General features: G+C 47.8%; 1 protein-coding gene across 1 annotated transcript in view; it reads right to left on the reverse strand.

Annotated features, from left to right (window-relative positions):
• Positions 1-7,203: 7,203 nt before the first annotated feature.
• Positions 7,204-22,640, reverse strand: part of HUNK (hormonally up-regulated Neu-associated kinase) — a gene marked incomplete at both ends in the record, with an annotated part of 124,255 nt that continues 108,818 nt past the window's right edge. Inside the window, 3 exons of the mRNA XM_080696779.1 lie at positions 7,204-7,862; positions 11,516-11,696; positions 18,481-18,528. Of these exons, the coding sequence (XP_080552905.1) occupies positions 7,204-7,862; positions 11,516-11,696; positions 18,481-18,528 (888 nt within the window). The remainder of the gene's footprint in view (positions 7,863-11,515; positions 11,697-18,480; positions 18,529-22,640) is intronic.

A 22,640-nucleotide genomic window follows, 5' to 3' on the forward strand; every position in this document is an offset into this window, starting at 1 on the left:
GAGGTAATAAGAGGGTAGAAAGCTAATCCAGCGGTGGTGTGTAGAGACGGGGCTCTTGGGTGTGTCTAGGGTTAGTTAAGGTCATCAGGGTAAAGCCCCCATAAGTGAATATTATTGACTATAAAGGAAAAGAGATGGGTCAGGGCATGCAGAGACACCTGCACCCTTCCTGTCTCTCACCATGTAGTGCCCTACGCCTCCTTGGGGTTCTGAAAAAAGAAGCCCATTTTGAGCTTGGGCCAGAACCTTGAGCTGATTAAACCTTTTTTCTTTATAAAGTTATACAACCTTAGGTATTTCATTATATTAACGAAAAATAAATACCTTTACCAAAAATCAAGAAGCAGCAAAGAGAAAAGGCAGGCTTTTTTCCCCACCTCCACTTTCCCTTAAAAGTGGTCAAATCATTCTGCCAAACCCTTAACCGGTTCATGGCTATTATTGACAAACCCTTCTGACAGCCCACAAGCCTCTTACCACAAAAGGAGTTCGTTCTCGTTCTCTCTCTCTCTCTCTCTCTCTCTCTCTCTCTCTCTCTCTCTCCCTCCCTCCCTCCCTCCCTCCCTCCCTCCCTCCCACCCTCTCTCTCTCTTTAGGCAGTGAATTTCTAAAATGAGCATTTGTGCCATGTGACTATTGGGACAAGATGACACTTTCCAGGGTTCTTGTGAAGGTTAAATCAGGGATCAGCAAATGACAGTCCGAGTGCAGAAGTCTGCTGTGACCTGTTTTGTTATGTCCCCAAAGATAAGAAGGAATTTCACATGTTCAAATGGGTGTAGAACAAAACCTAAACCTGAAAAGAACCAAGCCCAAATAAAGAATATGCAATGGACTGCCCGGTGAGCCTCTGCGCTTGAATATCCACTATCTGGCCCTTTGTGGATCACAGGAGTAAAGGAATATTCTTGAAAATGGCTGGCACACTGAGCTAAGCACACAGAGAACAGAGAAATGGTGGAATTCTACTCTCCAAAATAGGGAACTTCTTAGTAGTCATTTTGTTTTAAGAAAAGAATAAATGTTTGGGAGGCTGAGACAGGAGGAGCACAGATTGAAGGCCAGCCTCAGCTACTTAGTGAGGCCCTCCGCAACTTAGTAAGACCTTGTTTCAAAATGAAAAACAAAATTAGTGCTGGAGGTATAGCTTGGAGGTAGAATGCCCCTGGGTTCGATCCCCAGTACCGAAAAAATAAAACAAAAATAAAAATAAAATAGGACTGGGGGTGTAGTTAAGAGGTAGAATGCCTCTAGGTTCAATCCCCAGTGCCATAAAAAGAAAAAGAAAATAATAAATGCATTCAGCAGACAGGGGAAAAAAAAAAAACCACTTCTAAGATTTGCAGGTCGTTTCTACTATCTGTTACTATCTGGCCTTCCCCCTGTGTAGACCGCAGGGCTGCCATAGCAAAACATTGTGGACTAGTGGCTCACACGACACGCTTCCTCCCAGCTGTGCAGGCCAGACGGCTCCTCCGGGGCCTTGCTCTCAGCTGGCAGGCGCTCTCTTTCATGTCCTCAGCTGCACTTTCCTCTTTTGCTGTCCCTCTGTCTCGTCTTCTTAAACGCACAGGCCAGGCGAGGTTAGGTTCCTCCCTCATGACCTCTTTTGAACTTGTCTTATAAATGTCCTGTCTCCAAATATCCTGAGGTGCCAGGGATTGGGGCTTCAATATATGAATTTAGAGAGGATATGATTCATGCTAACACATCCCTCTTCAATTAAATATTAAAATGTACCAGTGCTAATCTTCTTATTCAGAAAGAGCGAGCCTTACCGAGAGGTGCAATAATTGTGTAAAAACGGAGCAAGGGCAGTGCAACTTTAGGAGGCTTTTAAATGGTAGAGGGCACGAGCATTGGCTGTACCCAAATGGTCATCATCTGTTCCCTGCATTCCTGGCTTCCTGCTCACAGGCCAATCCATCAGACTCGTTCAAGCCGATGGGCTGTGGGAGGAAGTCAGAAGGCCCCTCACGAAGCACTCGGGGCTGGTGGGAAACCCTCCATCTTCTCTTGCCATAGCAGCTAGAGAAGCTTTACTGGAATTGGGTGGAGACACAGGCCGCCTGGATCTCTGAGTCGTCACTTGGAAAATAGTCGCTTTGGAGACAGCAAGCCTTGTAAAAATGTGTAGGAAAGATATCATGGCTGGGGCGGTAGCAGAGGTTTAGGGTTTAACGTGTTAGGAACGCACACCGGTGGCCAGAGAAGGTCACCACAAGCCACCCTCATCCGAGACCTGTCGCAGATTCATCACCCAACCTGGAGCGACCAAGGCCAGGTTCCAGAGACCGGAATGCATTCTGCCCTTTCTCAGCTGGTAGGGGTATCTGATCTAAAAAAAATAAGTTTTTGTTACAAGATGGAGCTTAAATACAAAACTAAAATCTTTGCTTTAGAAATAGCTTTCAGGACATTTTATTATTTTATTTATTATTTATTTATTTACTTACTGATTTATTTACTTATTGTGGTGCTGGGATGGAACCCAGGGGTATTCTACCTCCAAGCTACATCCCAGCCCTACTTTTTTTTTTAATTCTTTATTTTGAAACAGCTGTAAAGGGCCTCACTACGTACCTGAGGCTGGCTGTGAACCACATCCTCCTGTCTCAGCCTTCCAAGTACTTGGGAAAATGTCCGGCTTTCAGGCCATTTTCTGAGTAGGGACTGCAAGTAGGTAGCTCTGGCCCTTAAGTCAGAGATATTTATTTTTTCACTTAGGAATAATAGTTTCCTGGCTTCATCTTCTCTGCCATGGCCATCCCTGTAAACCATGCAACTCGAGCTGACCCCCGAGGTGCCCCGTCTCAAGCTGTCCCGGGCTCCCAGATGTGGTTCCCCCAAACCCCTCATTATCTGAACTCCAGCTCAGATGTCCACACCAGCTCTGATGTCGCGAAGCCTAACATTTCCCATCTTCTCTTTCAAAGCCCAGCCGCCCCATCCCCCACGCCTGCATGCCCAGACAAAAAATCTTAGACCCAACAGCATGTAGAGAAAAACACACACACATTCACGGAGAAGGAGGACAAATATATATACCCCATTTGTCTTTGGAACCAGATGTCTGAAAAGCTCCCCGGACAAAGAAGCTGCCACGAATAATACACTCATTTACTACTCAGGAAACACGCTCCTTTCATTGAAAAGTGATGACATGGAATTGAACCGGCTCCCAGTACTGCTCTGAATTATTCTCTCTGTGCCTGTGAAACACGGAGGTTTCTACAAAGAAAACAAATACAATAACAAAGATACTTTCCAGACCCTCCCTCCTCCCCCCAAAAAAATCAGTCTTGCGTTCTTTCTGAATTTGTCTCACTTTGTGATGGCTACGTGCAAAATGTTTTGCGGATTCAATTTAGTGAAACCCAACAGCCTGTGAATAGTTATCATAGACCCGGGCTATCCAGGAGTAACTGTTTAGTTGGGAGATCTGTAGAGGAAGAGAGTTCACAAAGAAAGCTATCCTCAGCTTCAGGGGTTGGTGGAAAGCGTGTGACATTTTAAAAATCTGCAGTTTTGAAAATAAAATGAAAAGACCAGTTCTTTGTAGGAGCCTCAAAAATACCCATTGTAATGACAACCTGGTTTGTTGTCAACTGTCTCCTCTGACTAAGGTGGCCACACTCTAACTTCTCTGCATTCCTTGAAGGAGGAGCTATGCATTCCAGACCAGCTCCTTCTGGAACTCTAGGGTATCCTTAAACTATTTGGGGTCCAGTTTTCTCTTCATCAGACTGGCTGAAGTTGAACCAGAGACACTCTAAAATGTTGTAAATCTTACAAGAAAACATAAGAACTAGGTTATGTGTCCTTTAATCCCCTAAACTTCAGAGCAAGCTCTGTGTAGTGGTCACCGGGGGCCCTTCTAGCCAGGCCACCCTTTAAGCCTGCATTTCCTCACTATAAAAGGGGACAGGGCTTAAGCGAGGTGGTATATATGGAAGATGTTTTATAAACAGTTACGGGTGAATTGAAAACTGAAATAATCCAAGCACCTTATCTAGACCCTCTCTTTATCCCAGCCCATCCCCACTCCATCCCTGACTCAGGCCAGAAATAAGGACAATATCCAGAAACAATGGGCACAAATGTCACTCGTAATGTGCCATTTCCAGAGTCTCCATGGGAAATCCTGAGTCCTCAAAACTGAAAGATGCTGACTCATCTTCAGCTGCCACTTGCATGGTCTCAGTTGCAGAGATTTCTGCAGACCTATCTGCAGGAGGGGAAATAAAGCTGGGACACTGGAGTAGAAAATGTCCCCAAATACCCACACCTCAATTCCTGCTTGTATCCTTAGTCACTGGGCCAAGAAGTTGAGGTAAATGATGGTACTATTATTGACAACCTACTTGACCTCTTAAGATATGATCAGCTGGGCGTGGTGGTGCACGCTGGTAATTCCAGCATTCGGGAGGCTGAGACCGGAGGATCATGGTTCGCGGACAAACTGAGCTTTTCTTAGAGAGGCCCTCTGCAATTTGAGACCCTGTTTCAAAATAAAGAATAAAAAATAGGGCAGAGGGTGTAGATCAGAGGTAGAATGCCCCTGGGTTCCATCCCCAGATCCGCAAAAAAAAAAAAAACAAAAAAAAGTGAACAGCCAATAAAGAAGCAGTAATAGTGAGGAAAAAGTGTATTTCACAGTCATTATAAAAGTACATATATTTAACAATGGTGACGTAAGTATCGTCCTTACTTATGACCAAATCATACAATTAAAGTGGACTTTTCCTCCTGGACTTCATGACCAGTTGATGACAATTGGGTCATTTCCATCAGGGGCTGACTGAAATCACAGGCACGAGCTCAGGAAGGACAGTCATGGACCAAAAGGAACAGACAACACACTCTGAAGACTTACCAAAGGGATAGTCAAGTTTTCCTTATAAATATAATAAAATAATAAAGACTTTAATATTTCTTCTTTTGCTTGGTTTCATAGACTTGTCAGGAGACCACAAACACCAAAAAAATACAGCTGATTTCCCTTCCTCACCCCCTTTCACCCTTCGCTGGGTTCAGAATACACCTGAGTTCGGAGTCCAAGTATCCAATGGCAACGCGGTCTGCTAGTGGTACGGCTTCTGCAGCTGTTCTTGAGGTGTGCGAGGAAGGGGAAACGGGTTCTCCATGAGCTCACAGCAACACAGAAACAAGCACGTCAGCCAGGAAAGAAAAAAACGCCAAGAAAGAGACAGAAGGGGCTACAAAAAGTTCACAAGCATAGGTACATACACGTCCTTCCAACTCGCAGCGCGGACAGTTGCAGGTGGAAGACACCTTTATCAAAGAGTTCTTCACCCAGCAATCACCAAAGATTTCCTGTGGAATGGCTAGAGGGGGCTGTGAGATGATTCTTGTCTTCACTTAAAAAGCTTAATTTTCAACGTAAACTTTGGAACCTGGCCTGAAACCACACACACAGGAAGACCACCAGCAGACAGGTCTCCTGACCTCCTCCTAATGACCTAGTGCTGGGAGAGCCCAAGAGGGATTAAGCACCCCGGGTCTTACCAAGGTCAGCCAAACAGAGGCATCTCTGTGGCTTCCGGTATCAGCTAAACATCTGTTCTCTCTCGCTCAGTAAGAGCCATGAAGGGCCCAAAGAAGTCGCCGCCAGTAAATAAGGAACTGGCAAAGCCACCTTCCTCCTCAGCAAAGGTCTAGCTGCTGGGAAAACGAAGGCCGGTGTTGTGACTCTCACGACCAGCTTTAGAATCCATGAACTGAGATGGCGACCCCGGGGTGGCTGTGGGAATGGTCTCAGGTCAACATCTGCACCAGTCCAAAGCCGGCAATTCCAGGGCGTTCTGTAACCCATCTTCTCCACTAACTGCCAAGCTAACAGATCATGACCAAGTGGTTCCTGCCAAGTGCCAGGGCCCAGGCCCTAGGTAGACAGTCTCCGTCAGGATCCTGCCGGATGCGGCTAGACAACACTGATGTCCACAAGACGCACACTGGGGCACAGCACAGTCAAATCCGGAGACACATCTTTGGTTCGATCCTGGGAAAGGGTGGGAAAGTACGACGTGGACTGAAACCCTGTTTGAGAGCTCCTGCTTCCCTCAAGGAAGACACTGTCCCGTACATGAACACACTTATGCCAGCAAGCTGTCCGCGACCCCCAGCAAGCTAGTGGAGCTCTGTCCCACGTTTGGTTCCTGAGCAGCAGGAAAACTGGGTTGCACAGAGGTGATATCAGGTGCCTCCAGACAGGTCTGGATTCTGCCACAGTCATGCATTCTCCCTCCCTACCCTTTTACGCCCTCCAGAAGGGTCAAGGGTCTGTCGATATCATGGGATCCTGGCCCCTCCTGCAGGCCACCATGGTCCAACACCACTACACACACCACCGAGCAAGCTTTTGTTTTGTTTTGTTTTTGCCTTCTACGCTGGATTGCCTCATGAAAACATTTGGTGGAACTGCTTCTCATCTCTCCATATGGTCTTTTAAAAATTAAGGGATTTTGATTTAACGCTATGACAGAAAGAAAGAGCTCTCTTTGGACAAGATCATTCGACCATCAGAAAGTTTCAAGGACAAGACAACAAAAATCTGTCAAAACCTTGCTTGGGAATGAGCGTTTTGTCAGTCTGTTTCTTCCATGGGGTCCCTACTGTTAGGTTCCATCTTGATCTGAGGCTCCATCCCGTCTTCCTTTGGGGTTCCTAGGGCCCAGCACTCCGGGCCACCGTTCCTGCTGGGCTGCAGAAATGTGCTGTTAGGAAAAGGGCCGCTTTACTCTCCTTTGAAATCCGTGGCCTAGATGCATGACCCGTTGATGCTGTTGGTGCCTGTGAGATTGTGACGGACAGCTGAACAGACAGTGGTCCCCACGGAGGCATGCACGTGGCACATTGTGCAGAGAGGTCTGCTAACAGTCTGTAAATCTGAGTGGCCCAGCAGGTCAATGCGTGGTTTTCCGCCATAGCCCAGCATGGGGATATGGCGGAGGGGTGGGTAAGTGCGCGGGAGGAGGCTTAGCTGGCTGCCCCCTAGCGATTTCCAGCATCTCAGGGGGGAAGGTCCCTAAGCAGAGTTGGGATGTGCAGGCTTTGGGCTGATCCACAGGTGAGATGTTGCGTGGCAGAAGTAGACGAGGCCGTAAAGGATGCTTGCGCGGGCTCTTGGTCCACGCGGGCGTGTGGAGCTCTGTTCCATTACTTCCGTTTCAGAAGCCCAGGTTAACACTGGCCCTTGACCCCTTCAGCCATGTGGAAGGAAAGGCTGCCAGGGGCCGTGGGCTGCAGCGGGGGCATGCTGGCCTCCAGGGGCCTCTCTGCCGAGGGCTGCAGGCTCTGGTGCCGCTTCCGCAGCATCTGTCCAATGCCCATCATGGGGAACCTGCCCCGGCTCTTCACACAATTGGGGCTCCCCAGAGGCTGCGCGGGGCCATTGCTGGAAACCGGCGGTGGGGAGCACACGCCCTCCTCTTTGTGGGGGCCGTTCTTATCCTCAGGCCCAAAGGCGACCAACGTGGAGTGCAAAGGGGTTTGGAGAGGGGACGTGCTCCCAGACAGCAGCCCAGGGGAGAGTGTCCTCTCGCTGGAATTCCTGCGAGCCAAGCTCACGGGTGAGTTCAGAATCCTATAGTGGTGGGAAGGGGACAGTAATTCAATGTGGTCGTCACGGTCTACGGACTCGAAGGAGCGCACCATGTCCAGCACCAGGGGATCTTCCTTTGGGGAAATGCTGGTGCACCCAGACTCTTGCTGATGGGCCTCCAGTTTCTTTAAAATCCTGGGGGTCCTGGGGGGTGGGACGGGGAAGAACTCCATGGAAGAAGAGGCCACACAATTGGAATCAGTGGTTTTGCGGAAAATATTGCGACAGCCGAAGGAATCTGCGTACCAAGAAAACAAAGAAAATCATCAGGACAGCCGCGGAAACAGCGTGCTGAGCCCTCCCCTGCTGCACCGACCGCCAGTCTGGCTGAGATCTGGCTGGTGTGGGGCAGGAAGAAGGGAGGACAGAAGGCTGGTGACAGGAAGCTCCAGCTTAATATCGCTCCACGCTTAGTTGCTTAAAATTCTAGACTAAGGGTCTTTGAATAAAAAGGCGCCTGAGCTTGACAGGACATCCAGAAAACTTCTCGAATACACTGAGTCCACTAGCAAATCTGCACATCAGTTTACTCATGCTAGAAAGACTGTTTCCCTGGTAAATTTATTTATTTATTTATTTATTTATTTATTTATTTTGGTAATGGGGAGTGAATCCAGGGACATTCTACTTCCAGGCTATACCCGTGGCCCTCTTGTATTATTATTATTATATTATATTATATTATTATTATTATTATTATATTTTTTTGGTTCTGGGATTGAACCCAGGGGTACGGGTGGGGGTTCTACCTCTGAGTAACACCTTTCACTCTATTTTATTTATTTCGAAACCGGATCTCACTAAGTTGCAGAGAGCCTCACTAAGTGGCTGAGGCTGGCTGCGAGCCTGAGATCCTCCTGCCTCGGCCTCCCAAGTTCTAGGATTACTGGTGTGCAACTGGCTCCTGTACATACTTAAAAAAATGTATCACAGTTAACAATCCATTGCATTTTTCAGTCTGGAGCTCTGTCGTGTTACGTACATTCGCGCTGTGGTGCTTCTCAGTCTCCAAGGCTATTTTCATCCTGGCAGCTAGCACCCTGCTTCCCGCCTCTGTGAACTTGACTACTCTAGCAGTCTCACACAAATGGAGTCATGCAGTGTCTGCTCTTGGGTGATGGGTGCTTGTCTCTCAGTGCAAGGTCCTCCTGGGCCACCCACGCTGTGGCACATGTCAGGATTTCCCTTCCTTTAAAGGCTCCCTCGTGACTTTGATCTCACCCAATTCCAAACAGGTAGTTCACCTCTATAGTTAAGGCAACCGGCCAATCACCATGGTTTCCATCTCGAGTTGGTGCAGCCAAGCTGGAATCCGGTTTACAAACTGTGCCAGGAAAGAGAGGGGAAAGCCCTACAGACTTGGAGCTGTGGGAAATAAAGCCAAGTCTGTGCTCCGGCTTTATTTCTTCTCTTCTGAGCAATGGTCTACAGGCTGCGTGGAGGCCCAGCTGCAGGTGCGAGTTGCTGCCCCCTGGGAGTGATCTGGGGAGCAGGGAGGGCGCTGGGACTTCTCTTTGACTCATGGAAATAAACACACAGACACCGGATTAAATCCTCAGGCACGCACAGGCTAGAGGTTCCTCAGCAGAGACCTGAAGTGCCCTGGATGGCTGTGGTGTCCAGCGCTCCAGCTGGCACAGGAATACCTCCCCACTCCGACAGCACCAAGGAAGAAGGGCTGCTTTGGGCAATGTTGGGAACAGTGGCTGCCATCCGGAATCTCACCAACTGCCAGGCAAGCCTGCGTCGGCCTCAGATGGCCACCTCCCTCTTTTAAGTCTCCACTTTCTCACATTTAAAGCAAAGGGATCGAGCTGGATGTGGTGGTGCACACCTGTAATCCCAAAACTTGGAAGGCTGGGACAGTAGAATGGCAGGTTGGAGGCAAGCCCCAGTAACTCAGCCAGACCCTCATTCAAAATAAAAAATAAGAACCAGGCGTGGCGGGGCACGCTTGTCATCCCAGCATTCGGGAGGCTGAGACAGGCGGATCGCGGTTCGCAGACAGCCTCAGCTACTTAGTGAGGCCCTCTGCAACTCAGTGAGACCCTGTTTCAAAATGAAGAATAAAAACTAGGCCTGGGGGTGTAGCTTGGAAATAGAATGTCCCTTGGTTCCATCCCCAGTACTGAAAAAAAACCCCAATATATATATATATATATACACTCTCAGTGCAAGGTCCTCCTGGGCCACCCACGCTGTGGCACATGTCAGGATTTCCCTTCCTTTAAAGGCTCCCTCCTGACTTTGATCTCATCCAATTCCAAACAGGTAGTTCACCTCTATAGTTAAGGCAACCTCTATAGTTAAGGCAATACACACACACACACACACACACACACACACACACACACACTATATATATATGGGCTGGGGATATATCTCAGAGGTAGGATGCCCTTAGGCTCATAATAATAATAATAATGATGATGGGATTTGACATTATGACCTTTTCCACCCCCTCAGTAGAAGAACCCCTCCTCTACCTCATGGCTGTGCCTTAGGACACACCTGGCTCCTGTGTCCTCTCTCTCAGCTCCTCTTCCATGTGCAGAAGTCTGTGCCTGGGGAGCACTCCTTTCTACATCTTTCCCGGCCTCCATCCCAAAAGAGGGAGGCTCACGTCTATCACATATCTATAATCGGCTGAATTCTGAACCGGGTGGAGAAGCCTAGACCTGTACCCCCTTCTCTCTACCTGGGAGCTCCAACAGGTAGGAGCTATTATAAGTCTAGGGCAAGAAGGAGAGCCAGGATCTGAACTCAGGTCTGGGCATCCTTCCCCCACCCCAGAGTCCAGACTCAGTCACATTTCCATGCCCCACTGGGGCCACCTTTCTGGGGAAAGCACCAGTGAAACCATGCCCCAATCTATGCTTCTGCCCATCTCTGATCCTGCACCCCAGTCTCTATGCCTGCACCCATCTCTACTGAAATACCATGTACACATCCCTGGCTCCAGAATACTGTATGTTTCCATCTCTGAGCCTGTATGCCTACCTATATTTTTATACCCTAATCTTTATTCCTGTTATATCTTATAGCCTCAAAACCATGTACCCCTATCTCTATTCCTACAACACATGCACTCCAATCTCTGTCTATAATACCATGTACCCCAATCTCTATTCCCATAATACCACGCATTCCCAATTCTACTCTTTTCTGCTCTCTGGTAGGTCTTCTAGTCTTATTTTTCTCTGTCCCTTGTATTTATCTTTTTTTTTTTTTTTTTTTTTTTGGTGGTACTGGGGTTCCTGGAAGCCCTTCTACCTCCAGGCTACACTCCCAGACCTATTTTATATTTTTGAAACAGGGTCTCTTAAACCAGCGCGGCTGGCTTCGAACCTGCGCGATCCTCCTGTCTCCGCCTCCCAAGCGCGGGGATTACAAGCGTGCGCCACCACGCCAGGCGTTATATTTATCATTTTTATTCCTCTACTGATAGTATTTTCTGGCTTTGTGGAGCGCTGTTTTTAAGGCAATAGAGATCGAGTGTCAGCAGGACTCATAAGCGCTGCTTCTCTGGGTCGCCATCTTCCCAGATGTCCTCCCAACTCTACTCTTAAAAACACCATTCACCCCAGTCTCCAGCCCTGACTTTACCTTGTACCCTAGTCTGTGCTCCACAATCTATTCCGCAGTTTCACAAACTCTGATGTCTGCTCCTACGATGCCCAACCCCAATCTCTGCTCCTACAATACTGTGTACCCCAACCTGTTTCTACAATGCCACCCCCCTCTGCCTTTTTAATGTCTTCCTGCATTTGATGGACTTGACTGCTCTCTTGTTAGCTCAGGGGTTTCTGATGGGCACAAGAACCACCCCTGTCCCAGGCCTGCACAGCCTTCCCGGGAGGGGGACACAGAAGGTCCCCAGTGCCGAGCCACCTTTGTCAGGGAAGCTAGACTTGGAGGCCTTGCGGTCCTTCAGCAGCGCCTTGGTGTTCTGAATCTGCGTGAGGAGCGAGGCCGAGGGCTGTCTGTGCGAGGGCGCGGTCTTGTCCAACTTCTTGGCAAACGGGCGATGAAGAAAATCTCCTCTTTTTTCTTGTTCTTTCGACTTTTTATCCTTCAAATCAGAAGAAGCAAGCATACAGATTCAGAACACACACAAGAATATACAATGGGATTCCTCTTTGAAAAATCACCCAGGTAGATTTCGCTGTAGAAACTCAAGCCTTCCCCGCTCCACGCTCTTAAGAGGATGTGCACCCGGGAAGGTGGAGACAGGAGGATCGCTGGAGTTCGAGGCCAGCCTCAGCACTTTAGTGAGACGCTCAGCAACCTAATGAAACTCTCAGCAATCTAGCAAGACTCTGTTTCAAAATAATGAAATAAAAAGGGTTGAGCATGTAGCTTGGAAGTAGAACACCACTGGGTTTAATTTCCAGCACAACACACACACACACACACACACACACACACCACAGAGTGTGTGGAATGAGGGAAGAGCCAGGGCCCCCACAAAGCTCCAGGGAGCCCCCTTTGACTGTCTCCAGCTCCCTTGTACTGAGTTGCTTCAAGGACCCAGCAAAGGCAAGACTTTCCTTAGAAAGACTGTTAATCCGGAACAATCTGAACAAACAAAAGCAGGTGAGGCTTTCTGGAAACCGACTGTCTGCACTTACAGTGGTGCCCAAGCCAACCCCAGTGACGGCTTTGCAACCTGTGACATAGGGGTCCTCATCTCAACATCATCAGATCTCGTGTATTCAGTCAAGGCACAGAAGCCACCGACACAGCAGCCCAACAAGTCCATGCACAAAGCCCTGAGTTGACCCGGGTGGGTTTCTGGTCCTTTCCTCCAGGTATGTGCACAGTTAATTGTGGACCAAAAACTTGTCATCTTTTTTTTTTTTTTGCTATAAATTTTACCTTTATAGAACTAGATTATAATCCTGCTGATGAGAGTGAATTTGACTAGTGGGTATGTCTTCAACCTCTCAACGTCTGGCATAAAGCCAGGTCACTTACAGAAATTTAAAATAAAAAATAGGACCATTGGAAACTAAACTGAATTAAAATTAGCTGAGTTAAAGTTTCCGGAAAGGATGATGCCACTAAGAAGAAAAAGGAGGGGTTTTTTTTTGGGGGGGTGATATTTTGTTTTTGTTTTTTTTCCCCTGGCCTTAAAGATCAAACTTGATGTGTACTGATAAACAGAGGCCGCATCCCCAACCTCACCCCGGGTAAGGAAAAAAGAGAGATTTCCACATCTTTTTGCCTTCAACTTGAAAGCATTTGCAATTCAAGAGAACTCATCTATTTTTCATTTCTGTTGCCAGAGAGCTTCTGGAGAAAACATCTCTTTGCACTTGGATAAAACGCCCTTTCCAGTAGGGATGGCCCCGATGCCTGTGTAGAGGGGGCTTGTCACGTTGGGTTTTTGTGGGGAAGAACGACGGGGGAGACGTGGGAAGTGGGAAGGTCCGGCCCACAGAGCCCCTTGGGAGGAGGAGCTCTAATCCTTGGCCAAAATGGCTCCTCCCCAACGGAGGAGTCAGGAGTCAGGAGGGATCCAAGCAGAGGGATGCTTCCTCCATACCTTCACAGCCCCCTACTGACTTTACTGAAGACTCAGGGAGCCGAGCTACACCAAGAGGGTGACTCGCACAGAGGCAGATTCTGTGAACCCTCCGGAAGAAGAAAACAGCCTGGGGCAGTCACCCAGGAGCGGACTGAAAACTTGGATTCTCTAAGCCCTGAGGTTGATGCTGTGAATGCTGGGCTTTACAGGGCCCTCTCAGAGCCCGGGATGGGGTCAGGCCAGGCCAGGGCTGGAAAGCAAGGCCAGACACAACAGCTGCCCGGAGGCAGGAAGCAGGCTTGTGAAAGTTATGTGAATGCTACGGAAGAGGCTGTGTGCTTCAGGGTGTTTTCTGGTGCTGTGGCTTGAATATCACCTTCAAAAACCCCTGTTCAGTTTGGTTGCCATGTAACAGTATTAAGGTGGGACCTCTAAAAAGCAATCAGGCATTGCCTTCCTAAATGGATTAGGGCTGTTATTGTGAAGTGGGTTATCTTGGGGTTGGGCTTGTAAGCTGGAGGATGGATTCAGCAAGAGTCTTCTGTCCTCTGAGCACACCTCCTAGGGCGATGCCCTCCACCAGCACTAGGAAGCTGCACAGGAGTCCTCACCAGATGCAGCTGCCAAGCTTGGACTTCTTAGCAGCCAGAAATGTAGAAAATAAATCTCTGTCCTTTACAAACTAGGCAGTCACAGGTATTCTGTTATAGCAGCAGAAACCATATTACGATATCCGGGATGTTGGTAAATATCGGAACAAGGAGTGCACAGCTCGACAGCAGGAGCAGATTTATTTGGGGATAAAACTGGGAGGAAGCACCTGCCTGGGAGAGAGAGTCCACGAGAGTCAGGGGCCCCGGTCTTACCGACTGGGGGCTTTTTATGGGGCACTAGGAGGGAGGGATAGTCACACAGTCATGGCTTTTCCCCACTGGTGGTCTTGACAGGGGGCAGAACAAGTAGGTATGGGCTTGGGCAGGGGGATGGTTAGAGCCACTTTCCTTCCACTGCTGGAGCTCTTTATTCTCTGCCCCCTCACAGCCAAGCCTCACAGTGCCCACACAGGATGCTACGAAGGGGACCATGTACGCAGGACACCTTGATCAGGGCCAGCAGAGGAAAGTCACAGTTTTCTGCTGTTTCTGTTCTTTTGTTTCTGTGAAACAGGAATAGACCATCTCTTCAAAGGCAGTGGAGAACAAATTTATGCACGCACCTGCAGACACACGTCCAGTATTAAAGTGGACATGCTGGTCTTTCCTGAAATGTCTGGCAGAATTCCTTCCTTTTGCTCAGTTCTGTCTTTTTATATGGTGCTCGCCATTCTGCCGGATAACACCTCCATCGGGACATTTAACTATTATATTTAGTTTATTTTCATTTCAGTAAATTTATCATTATGTAAAATGCAAAGTTTCATTCAGTAACTTTATCATTATGTTTTATCAAAGAGGAGAAAAACCAAATGCACTTTTGTGATATGTTTTAAAACAAGATAGAAAAGATCAAAATTGTAGTTACCCCTTTTAAGAATTCTTTTAAAAAAAAAACGATCAGCAAACTCCTGTCAAGTTGCTCTGTGACGCCCCTGGTTGGAGAGCTGCCGGCAGCTCTAGGGGCCCACTCTAGCTCCCTTTAGCGCTCCAAAGTCCAAGGATTAGGTTACATTTGGGGAGTCAGCAGCACATCTAGACTGAGCTCAGTGGCACCCAAGCCTGAGAATTTGCTGTGCAGAGACCAAGGCTGACCCCTAGGACTGAATTTATTTGTAACCAACAAAGGGATGTTTGGCAGAAGACGCTCAATGGGAACAGAAGGAAGGGAAACTTCACTGCTACGCTGAAAATTCCAGGAAACCCACTAAGGCCACACTCGGTGAGCCTGATCCCAGATCCTGCGCCCCACCACGCCCTCCCCAAGCCCCCAGAACACCATCTCTAGGCTGTAAGAGTGATTCCACAGTAACCAGTTTCTAGGGAGCAGTGAAGAATTCACTCCTGATCGTTTCCCAAGGGAGACCAACCCTGGGACAGTCCACACCGAAGGGTCAACAGCCCAGAAGAATGTGTTAGTTTACAAGCAGCTGATCTCACTGCCCTCTAGCACATGCTACCAAATGCAACTGATCGCCCCATTATACCTTTTCATTTGCATGGCCCATTTTCTCTACAAGAAATTTTCTAGGGAGCAGGATGCTAAACTGCTTTACGTAACAGAAAAAAATCTTCAGAGGGACTAATTACACTTTCCTTCCATAGGCCTGCTCCCTTCCCAGGACGGCTGCTGCCTGCAGGAACCTGGCTTCCCTGGGCCAGTGCTCCCCAGTACCCAGGTGGAGAAGGGCCAAGCTTCTGGCTCTGAGCACCCCACCGCACAGTCCTGCACCCTCAAGGTGAATCCAAGCTGGAACCACATAAGGCGCAGAATACAAGCCACAGTTAGTGCAGCTTTTAGTTCTCTTTCCACCGTTCCCGCCCACGGGAGATGTGCATGGGCATTTATGAAACTGGACACTTAAAAAAAATCTGAACCTAGGCAGGCATGGTAGTGCATGCTGGTAATCCCAGCATTTCAGAGGCCGAGACAGGAGGACTGTGATCCGCAGAAGGTCTCAGCTACTTAATGAGGCCCTTTGCAACTCAATGAGACCCTGTTTCAAAATAAAGAATAAAAAATAAGGCTGGGAGTATAGCTCAGAGGTTGAATGCCCCTGGGTTCCATCCTCAGTACCACACACACACACACACACACACACACACACACACACACACAAAAGTGGACCTCTTATTATGGGTTGGATCTGGAGTATTCCCCCAATAAGCTTATGTGTTGGAGCCTGGTCTCCAATCCAGCAAGGTTCAGAGGTGGGCGTGGTGGGAGGTGGGTCACTGGAGGCATGGCCTTGAAGACTATGTTTGTCCTGCCCCTCCTGTCCCTCACTCTGCTTCCAACCACCATGAGCTGCTGACCTCTGCCACACCCGGCCACCAAGATGTCTCTGACTTACAGCTTGCCAACTATGGACTGAACCTCTGAAACCGTGTGCCAAATAAACCTTTCTTCTTCTGAACTGTGTCAGGTATTTTGGGTCTTAGAAATGAGAAAACTGACTAATATACCCATAAAAGATGATCTACTCCAAACTCTTGATGTCTTATGTCATTCGATGGAGGAGAGGAAGCAGCTAGGGGTGATGATGCTCTGGGCCACAGGGAGAGGTGCGCAAACTCCAGCAGCCCGATCCTGGGCCCTAAAGGTCCCAGCTCCAGAGAGCTGGTTCCTGAGGACTCTTCTCTAATGGCTGAGCCACCATCTTCAGGGTATGACAGTCCCTAAGAGTGACTTCAGGCTCCCGGAGCTTCCCAGATACCAGCGCTAATTGTCACCTAGCAATTTTAAAACCTAGAACTCACTCCTGGCTCTCCCTGTAACATGCGGGGTGATGTGGGCAAGTCATTTCACCTGGAGGGATATGTTTCTCCATCTTCAATCAATAGTGTGGGTCCTTCCCAGCTCTGTGTGGATAAGCAAGCACCCACACTGCACCTCCTTTGCTGTCTGGACAGCAAACACACCACGTTAGCAAGAATGGAGGCTCCAAGCAGCCCCATCATTCCAGGCAGGAGGAAGAACTGTGTCCTGGGAAACTGGCCTCTCCTCACACTCACTGCAGAACAGGACTGATTATGCAGAGCGATTCTGGCAGCAGTAGAGCCCCGGGGCTGAGGCCAGACGAAACTGTTTTCTTCCAGTAACACTCTGAAATCCAGTTTATCCTGGGCTTTTCTAGAACATGCTGATTAGCAAGCCGCGCCCAGCTGTTGAAAGCATCAGAGCGGATGCTGACTGCTAACAGCTGGGATGGTCCAGGGCCCCTGTGTCATCGGCAGGTCGGTTTGGGTTCCCTGTGCTCATTATATAAAGCAAAACCTGATTTGGTCACTAGAAAAAAGCCTGAGAAAATCTTTAAAAAGAGGGCTAGAGCTTGGTTAGGCCTCTGAGCCAGGAAGCCCTGAACTGTTGCAAACCCTATTTCTCATATAAATAGAATCAGGAATGCGCAACCAGATGTGTAGTTAACGCAGGACAAAAAAGCTCAGTCAACTTGACAGAGAAAACACCTGCCTGGGCTAAGGGGATTCTGATGGACCTACATACAGTAGTGCTGGAGCCAGCCGGCAAAAGTACAGTTCTGAAGAGAGGCGTGAGGATGAAGAATTCAACTCTAAGAATTTGATTCTCAGAATATTTAATTTATTCTAATGTGGGGGGGGGGCGCCAGCCTACTATCTCTACTGGCCGACCCCTGATCCTGGGTCAATATTTCCTACTGGTCGACTACTCCTGGGTCAGTATTCTCTATTGCGCTGACGCTGGGTTTGTTTTTCCAGAGGTATTTATACAGTTTCAGGTCAATCAACATCCTCATGCTACCACCACCAGAATACAGTAAAGACCAATCCAAAGCACATACATTACAGATAGGTCAATCAATACCCTCGTGCCATCACCACCTGATCTTCTCCTAGACCTTTTACTTTGAACTTTCCATGACCTCAAACCTTGTTGGCTCTGGGTGAAGGACAGTCAGCTGAGTCTGAAACACTAATCTAGGGGAAAGCCTCAATGGCTCCCCATACAGGAGGATTCCGCATGTTTTAATTCAGGATAGAGATGGGGTTGTATAAGGTCTGGCGGCCTAGGTAAAGACTGATGAATCTTTAGGGATCACATATGATGGTTAATTTCCTGTGTCAACTTGGCTAGGTCACAGTACCCAGATGTTTGGTCAAACACCATCTAGATGTTGCTATGATGAAGACAGTTTCAGATTAACATCTGATTAACATCTTTAATTTAGAAGACAGTTAAGTAGATTATCTTCCATAATGTGGGTGGGTTTCATACAAGCAGTGAAGTCATTAAGGAAGAGAGAGAGAGAGAGAAAGAGAGACAGACAGAGAGAGAGAGAGAGAGAGAGAGAGAGAGCTAGTGAGAGAGAGAGAGAGAGGTTAAGAGAAAGAAAGAATGTAAGTTCTGCCTCTAGAAGGCTTTGCACTTGAAACCACAGCAACATCTCTCTACTGGGTCTCAGGCATGCCGGCCTGCTCAGCCAGTACTGGACCTGCCAACCTCCAGAATCATGCGAGCCGACTGCCTAAAATAAATCTCAATCTCTTTTTTGCTTTCTTTCTGTGTGTGGGCGGGGGGAGGGAGGAAGGAAAGAATAAAAAGGAGGAAAGAGAGAGAAAAGAAAAAAAGTGAATGATTGTGTCTGCTGCTCTGGGGACTCTGCCCAGCACATCAGATTCCACCAAGTTCTTACCTGCACAGCATGGAATTCAAAGTCTCTTGTCCAGGTATCCAGGGAAGCCTGTGAAAAGGAGCATTTTTCAGCAATTCAAGGAGCTGCATCTTTTCTTTATTTCCTAAACTTTATTCCCTACCACTTTCCCAACAGTCGTGAAAATTATTCAATGCTTATAGGCAAAAAAAAAAAAAAAAAATCAAACCTCCCAGTCTTAGTGGAAGTAGGCAGGCAGCAGATGTCCTAATTCATATGCTGATTAGACTTTTAGGTAAACTTTTTTTTTATTATTAAAAGCTGACGCGAAGAACAGAGGAGTGTTCCAGTGACGAGCCAGCAGTTAAGTGCATTTCCCAAACAGCAAAATTACCCCTGGAAATGCATTCAGGTCAAGAAACAGAACCCAGCCAGCACCCGGGAGAGCCTCGGCTCCCCACCCAGCCCATCTCTATTAGCACAGAGTGACTGGCCTGATTCTGAAACTTTCTTTTTAAAAATTGTATAGGCTTAAGTTGGATACAAAGTGAACATTTACATATTTGCCTTTAAAACTGTAGCCCCTTGTGCTGGACTGAATTGCGTTCTTTCAAGATTCCCATGTTGAAGTTCTGTATGACCTCAGAATTTTAGGCCTTATTTGGAGATTGGGTCTTTATTTTTTGAGTTTATAGCATCTTTTCTGTGTGTGTATGGTACTGGGGATGGAACCCAGGGGCATTCTACCTCCGAGCTACCCCAAGCTCAATTTTTTATTCTTTATTTTGAAACAGGGGCTCACTGAGTTGCAAAGGGGCTCACTGAGCAGTAGCCGAGGCTGGCCTTGAACTGTGATCCTCCTGTCTCGGTCTCCCAAATGCCGGGATTACAAGCGTGTGCCACCACGCCCGGCTTATAGCATCTTTATTTCATCTTTTCTTTTACTGGTGCACTGTAATCATACATCACGATGCAGTTCAGGGTGACAGAGGCACACATCCACATAGCACTTGTCAAGCCCTTCCCAGCTCCCACCCCACTCCCTCATTCTCCCGCAGAGATTGACTTGGATGAGTTTGTGTATGTATATCATGTCCACCGAGGTGGTTCCTCCAAGTCTTCCTCCCCTCTCCTGTCTCCCTCAGTCAGGTCCCCTCCTCCACTCCTAAGGGTTCTCCTTTGTCTGGAGTCCCTCCTGTGTCCCAATTTCTTCCTAGCTTCCACATATGAGGAGAACTTCCAACTCTTCACTTTTTGTGTCTGACTGATCTCGCTTAGAGCAATATTCTCCACTTCCATCCATTTCCCTACAAAGGACATAATTTGGTTGTTCTTTAGAAAGATAATCAAGTTAAAGTGAGGTCTTTAGGGTAGGCCCTCATCCAGTATGACTGGTGTCCTTAAGAAAAGGGGAGTTGGGCACACAGATGTCCAGAGGGAGAACACCACAGGAGAGATCAGGACGGTGCATCTACAACCAAGGAACCCCTAAGATCACCAGTAACCGCAAGAAGCTGGGAGAAAGAAAGGCCTGGGGCAGAATCCCCTTTCCAGCCCTCAAAAGGATCCAACCCTGCCACCACCTTGCCCTTGGACGTACAGACTAAGAAAATATACTTGTGCCCAGTTATGCTATTTGTTACAGCAGCCTGCAGAGACTAATTCGGTCTCTCTCCAACCTCAGCAGAATTTTTTCTTTCCAAACTCCAATGTTACTTTATATTGCAGAGAAGACATCCTACTTCCATTTCCCATTTATCTACAAATTAACACTATTATTTTTAGAAGACCTGAACAAAAATGGCCAGCTTAAAAAAAAAAAAAAAAAGATGGCTATGACCTCACTTAAACCCTTGTAGTCTAACCAAGGTCTCTTTTGTAGAAACTAGAGTTTCCCTCAGGCACACACCTAGAGGTGTTTTCAGATGAGATACATGTCCCACTCTACAAACACATCCTCTGCCTTTTACGAGAAGAAAAAATAGAACGAATGGGAAGTCTTAAAATCACAGCACTGTAATCCAAGTGGGAAGTTTTTTAAACTTAATTCAGCCCATTTGTCTCCTAAGAGTAAAAGAACTGGAATGAAGAAAAGAAAAAAAAGAGGCCAATTCAGCTTTATGACATTCCTGGGGAACACAGACCCTGAGCCACACCCCAGCCAGCTCGCAAACAACCTGAGACTTCTGTCCAGGGCTCCCTGACCCTATGCCCCACCCCTGCAGAGAGACCACCATTCCTCTCCCCACCCCTGCAGAGAGACCCGCCATTCCTCCGGTGGCCACTGGGGTGAACCCCAGAGGCTCCGAGTGAGTGGCTTTTCCAGGGGCGCTGGGGTCCTGTTAGGCTGTCTTCATGCTTTTCCTAACTAGCCTCATTCCACTTTCTGGGTTCCAACAGAGACAAGTTGCTCAATCTAGTAATAGCCTGTAATTTAATTAGCAGAAATATCAGTGCAACTTGGAGAAAACAAACGGATCATAGAAAATTGAAATGCTGTTTGCCCATTAGCGTTCCCATTTAAATCCTAAGCGCTCAATATTCCAGCAAATGTTGGAGACGTTCACCATGTGTTTGGGGGCCAAGTGAAAGAAATCACTGTCAGAAGGAAAGTATGTGAACGAAAGCAGAGGCCCTTTCCCGGCAGTTGCAGACACAGGAGTGCAGTGGGGCGGGGTGGGGGTAGCAGAAGAGGGGTGGGCATGGAGGCTCAGCGGCCACCTAGACCACATAGCTTGGGCCTTCACTGCAGCTGAGTCTGCATTATTATTTAAGTCAAATGCAGACTGAGAGGCAAGGGAGCCCACAGTGACCGCCACAGCCCCTGGACTCCAGTGAGTGACCACCCTCAGTGCTGATGGCCACCAGAGGCCCTCCTGCTTGAAGGCCTGCCCATCTGATGGTGCCTCAGTGTCCCCTTACTTTACCCCACCTGGAGTGTTCTGCTTTCTCCAGTTGCTGGTCCCCACTCCATCCATTCACCCACCCATCCATTTATCTATCTATCCACCCATCTATCAATCTATCTACATACCTACCTACCTATCTTTTTATTTTAGTTCCAGAGTCTGAATACAGGGGCATTGTACCTCCAAACTATATCCCAGCCCTTTTCAATTTTTTTTTTTTAAAACAAGCTCTCACTAAGTTGGTGAGGGTCTTGCAAGTTGCTGAGGCCGGCCTCAAATCTGCGATCCTTTTGTCTCTGCCTCCCAAGTACTGGGATTACAGCTGTATGCCACCACACCTGAGATCCGGGACAAGGTCGGCTTGATTCTCCCATTCGTTCACTTAGTTAATATTTATTTAGTACCTACCACATGCTAGGCATCCCACAGATGTTTCTGTGTTTGTGTGATACTGGGGATTGAACCCAGGGGCATTCTTCCTCCAAGCTACAACCCCAGCTTCATACTTTATTTTCATTTTGAAACAGGGTCTCGCTAGGTTCATGAGTCTCACTACTTGCTGAGGCTATCCTTGAACTTGTGGTCCTCCTGTCTCTGCCTCCCAAGTGCTGGGATTACAGGTACGTGCCACCACACCTGGCTCACATAAATTCTTCGGAAATTCGCAGTCAAAAGCGGGATGGAGATATCAATCAAATAATCCCCAAAGAAATAAAAAACTGCTTGTGGGACCCGCCCCCTATGCAGAATGTGGCATGACAGCTGAATGGGAGAAATGGGACCCTATGTTGGAGGTCTGGGTCCACAAAGGCCTGACCTTGCTGTGCCAGCTTTGAAAAAAATTGCTTTGGTATTGATTTCCAAAATGTAAAAAGTAGTCAGAGCCTGGGTGCTGCACAGGTGTTCAGGCAGCTGTTACGATGCAGAGTTCCTCTCTCTCTCTCTCTCTCTCTTTGCCCTTCGTTCTAATGATTAACCTATAATAAAAGCCTTAAGAGATAATTAAAGCCTTTAGCCCTAAAAATATATAGAGGCAACTGGTGCCTCTGTTTACCTTCTCTCCTTTGTGACCCGGCCTGGGTGTAGGAAAGGTGAACTCCATGTGCCACTTCAAAGCACCCTAGTTGATGAGCAACCAATACTGCCCAATACAATAGAGGCAAAGGCCAGGTAGATTCTTGACCCCTGCGCTTAGTAAGTGCGCTGTCCTGAGACAAAGAGGCACCACCTGGCTAAGAAATAAGTTACTAGCCCACTGCCTTGGTAAGGCTGATAAGAAGATATGGATACAAA

The sequence above is a fragment of the Muscardinus avellanarius genome, assembly GCF_963383645.1.
Source record: "Muscardinus avellanarius genome assembly, chromosome: 5".
Classification (NCBI taxonomy): domain Eukaryota; kingdom Metazoa; phylum Chordata; class Mammalia; order Rodentia; family Gliridae; genus Muscardinus; species Muscardinus avellanarius.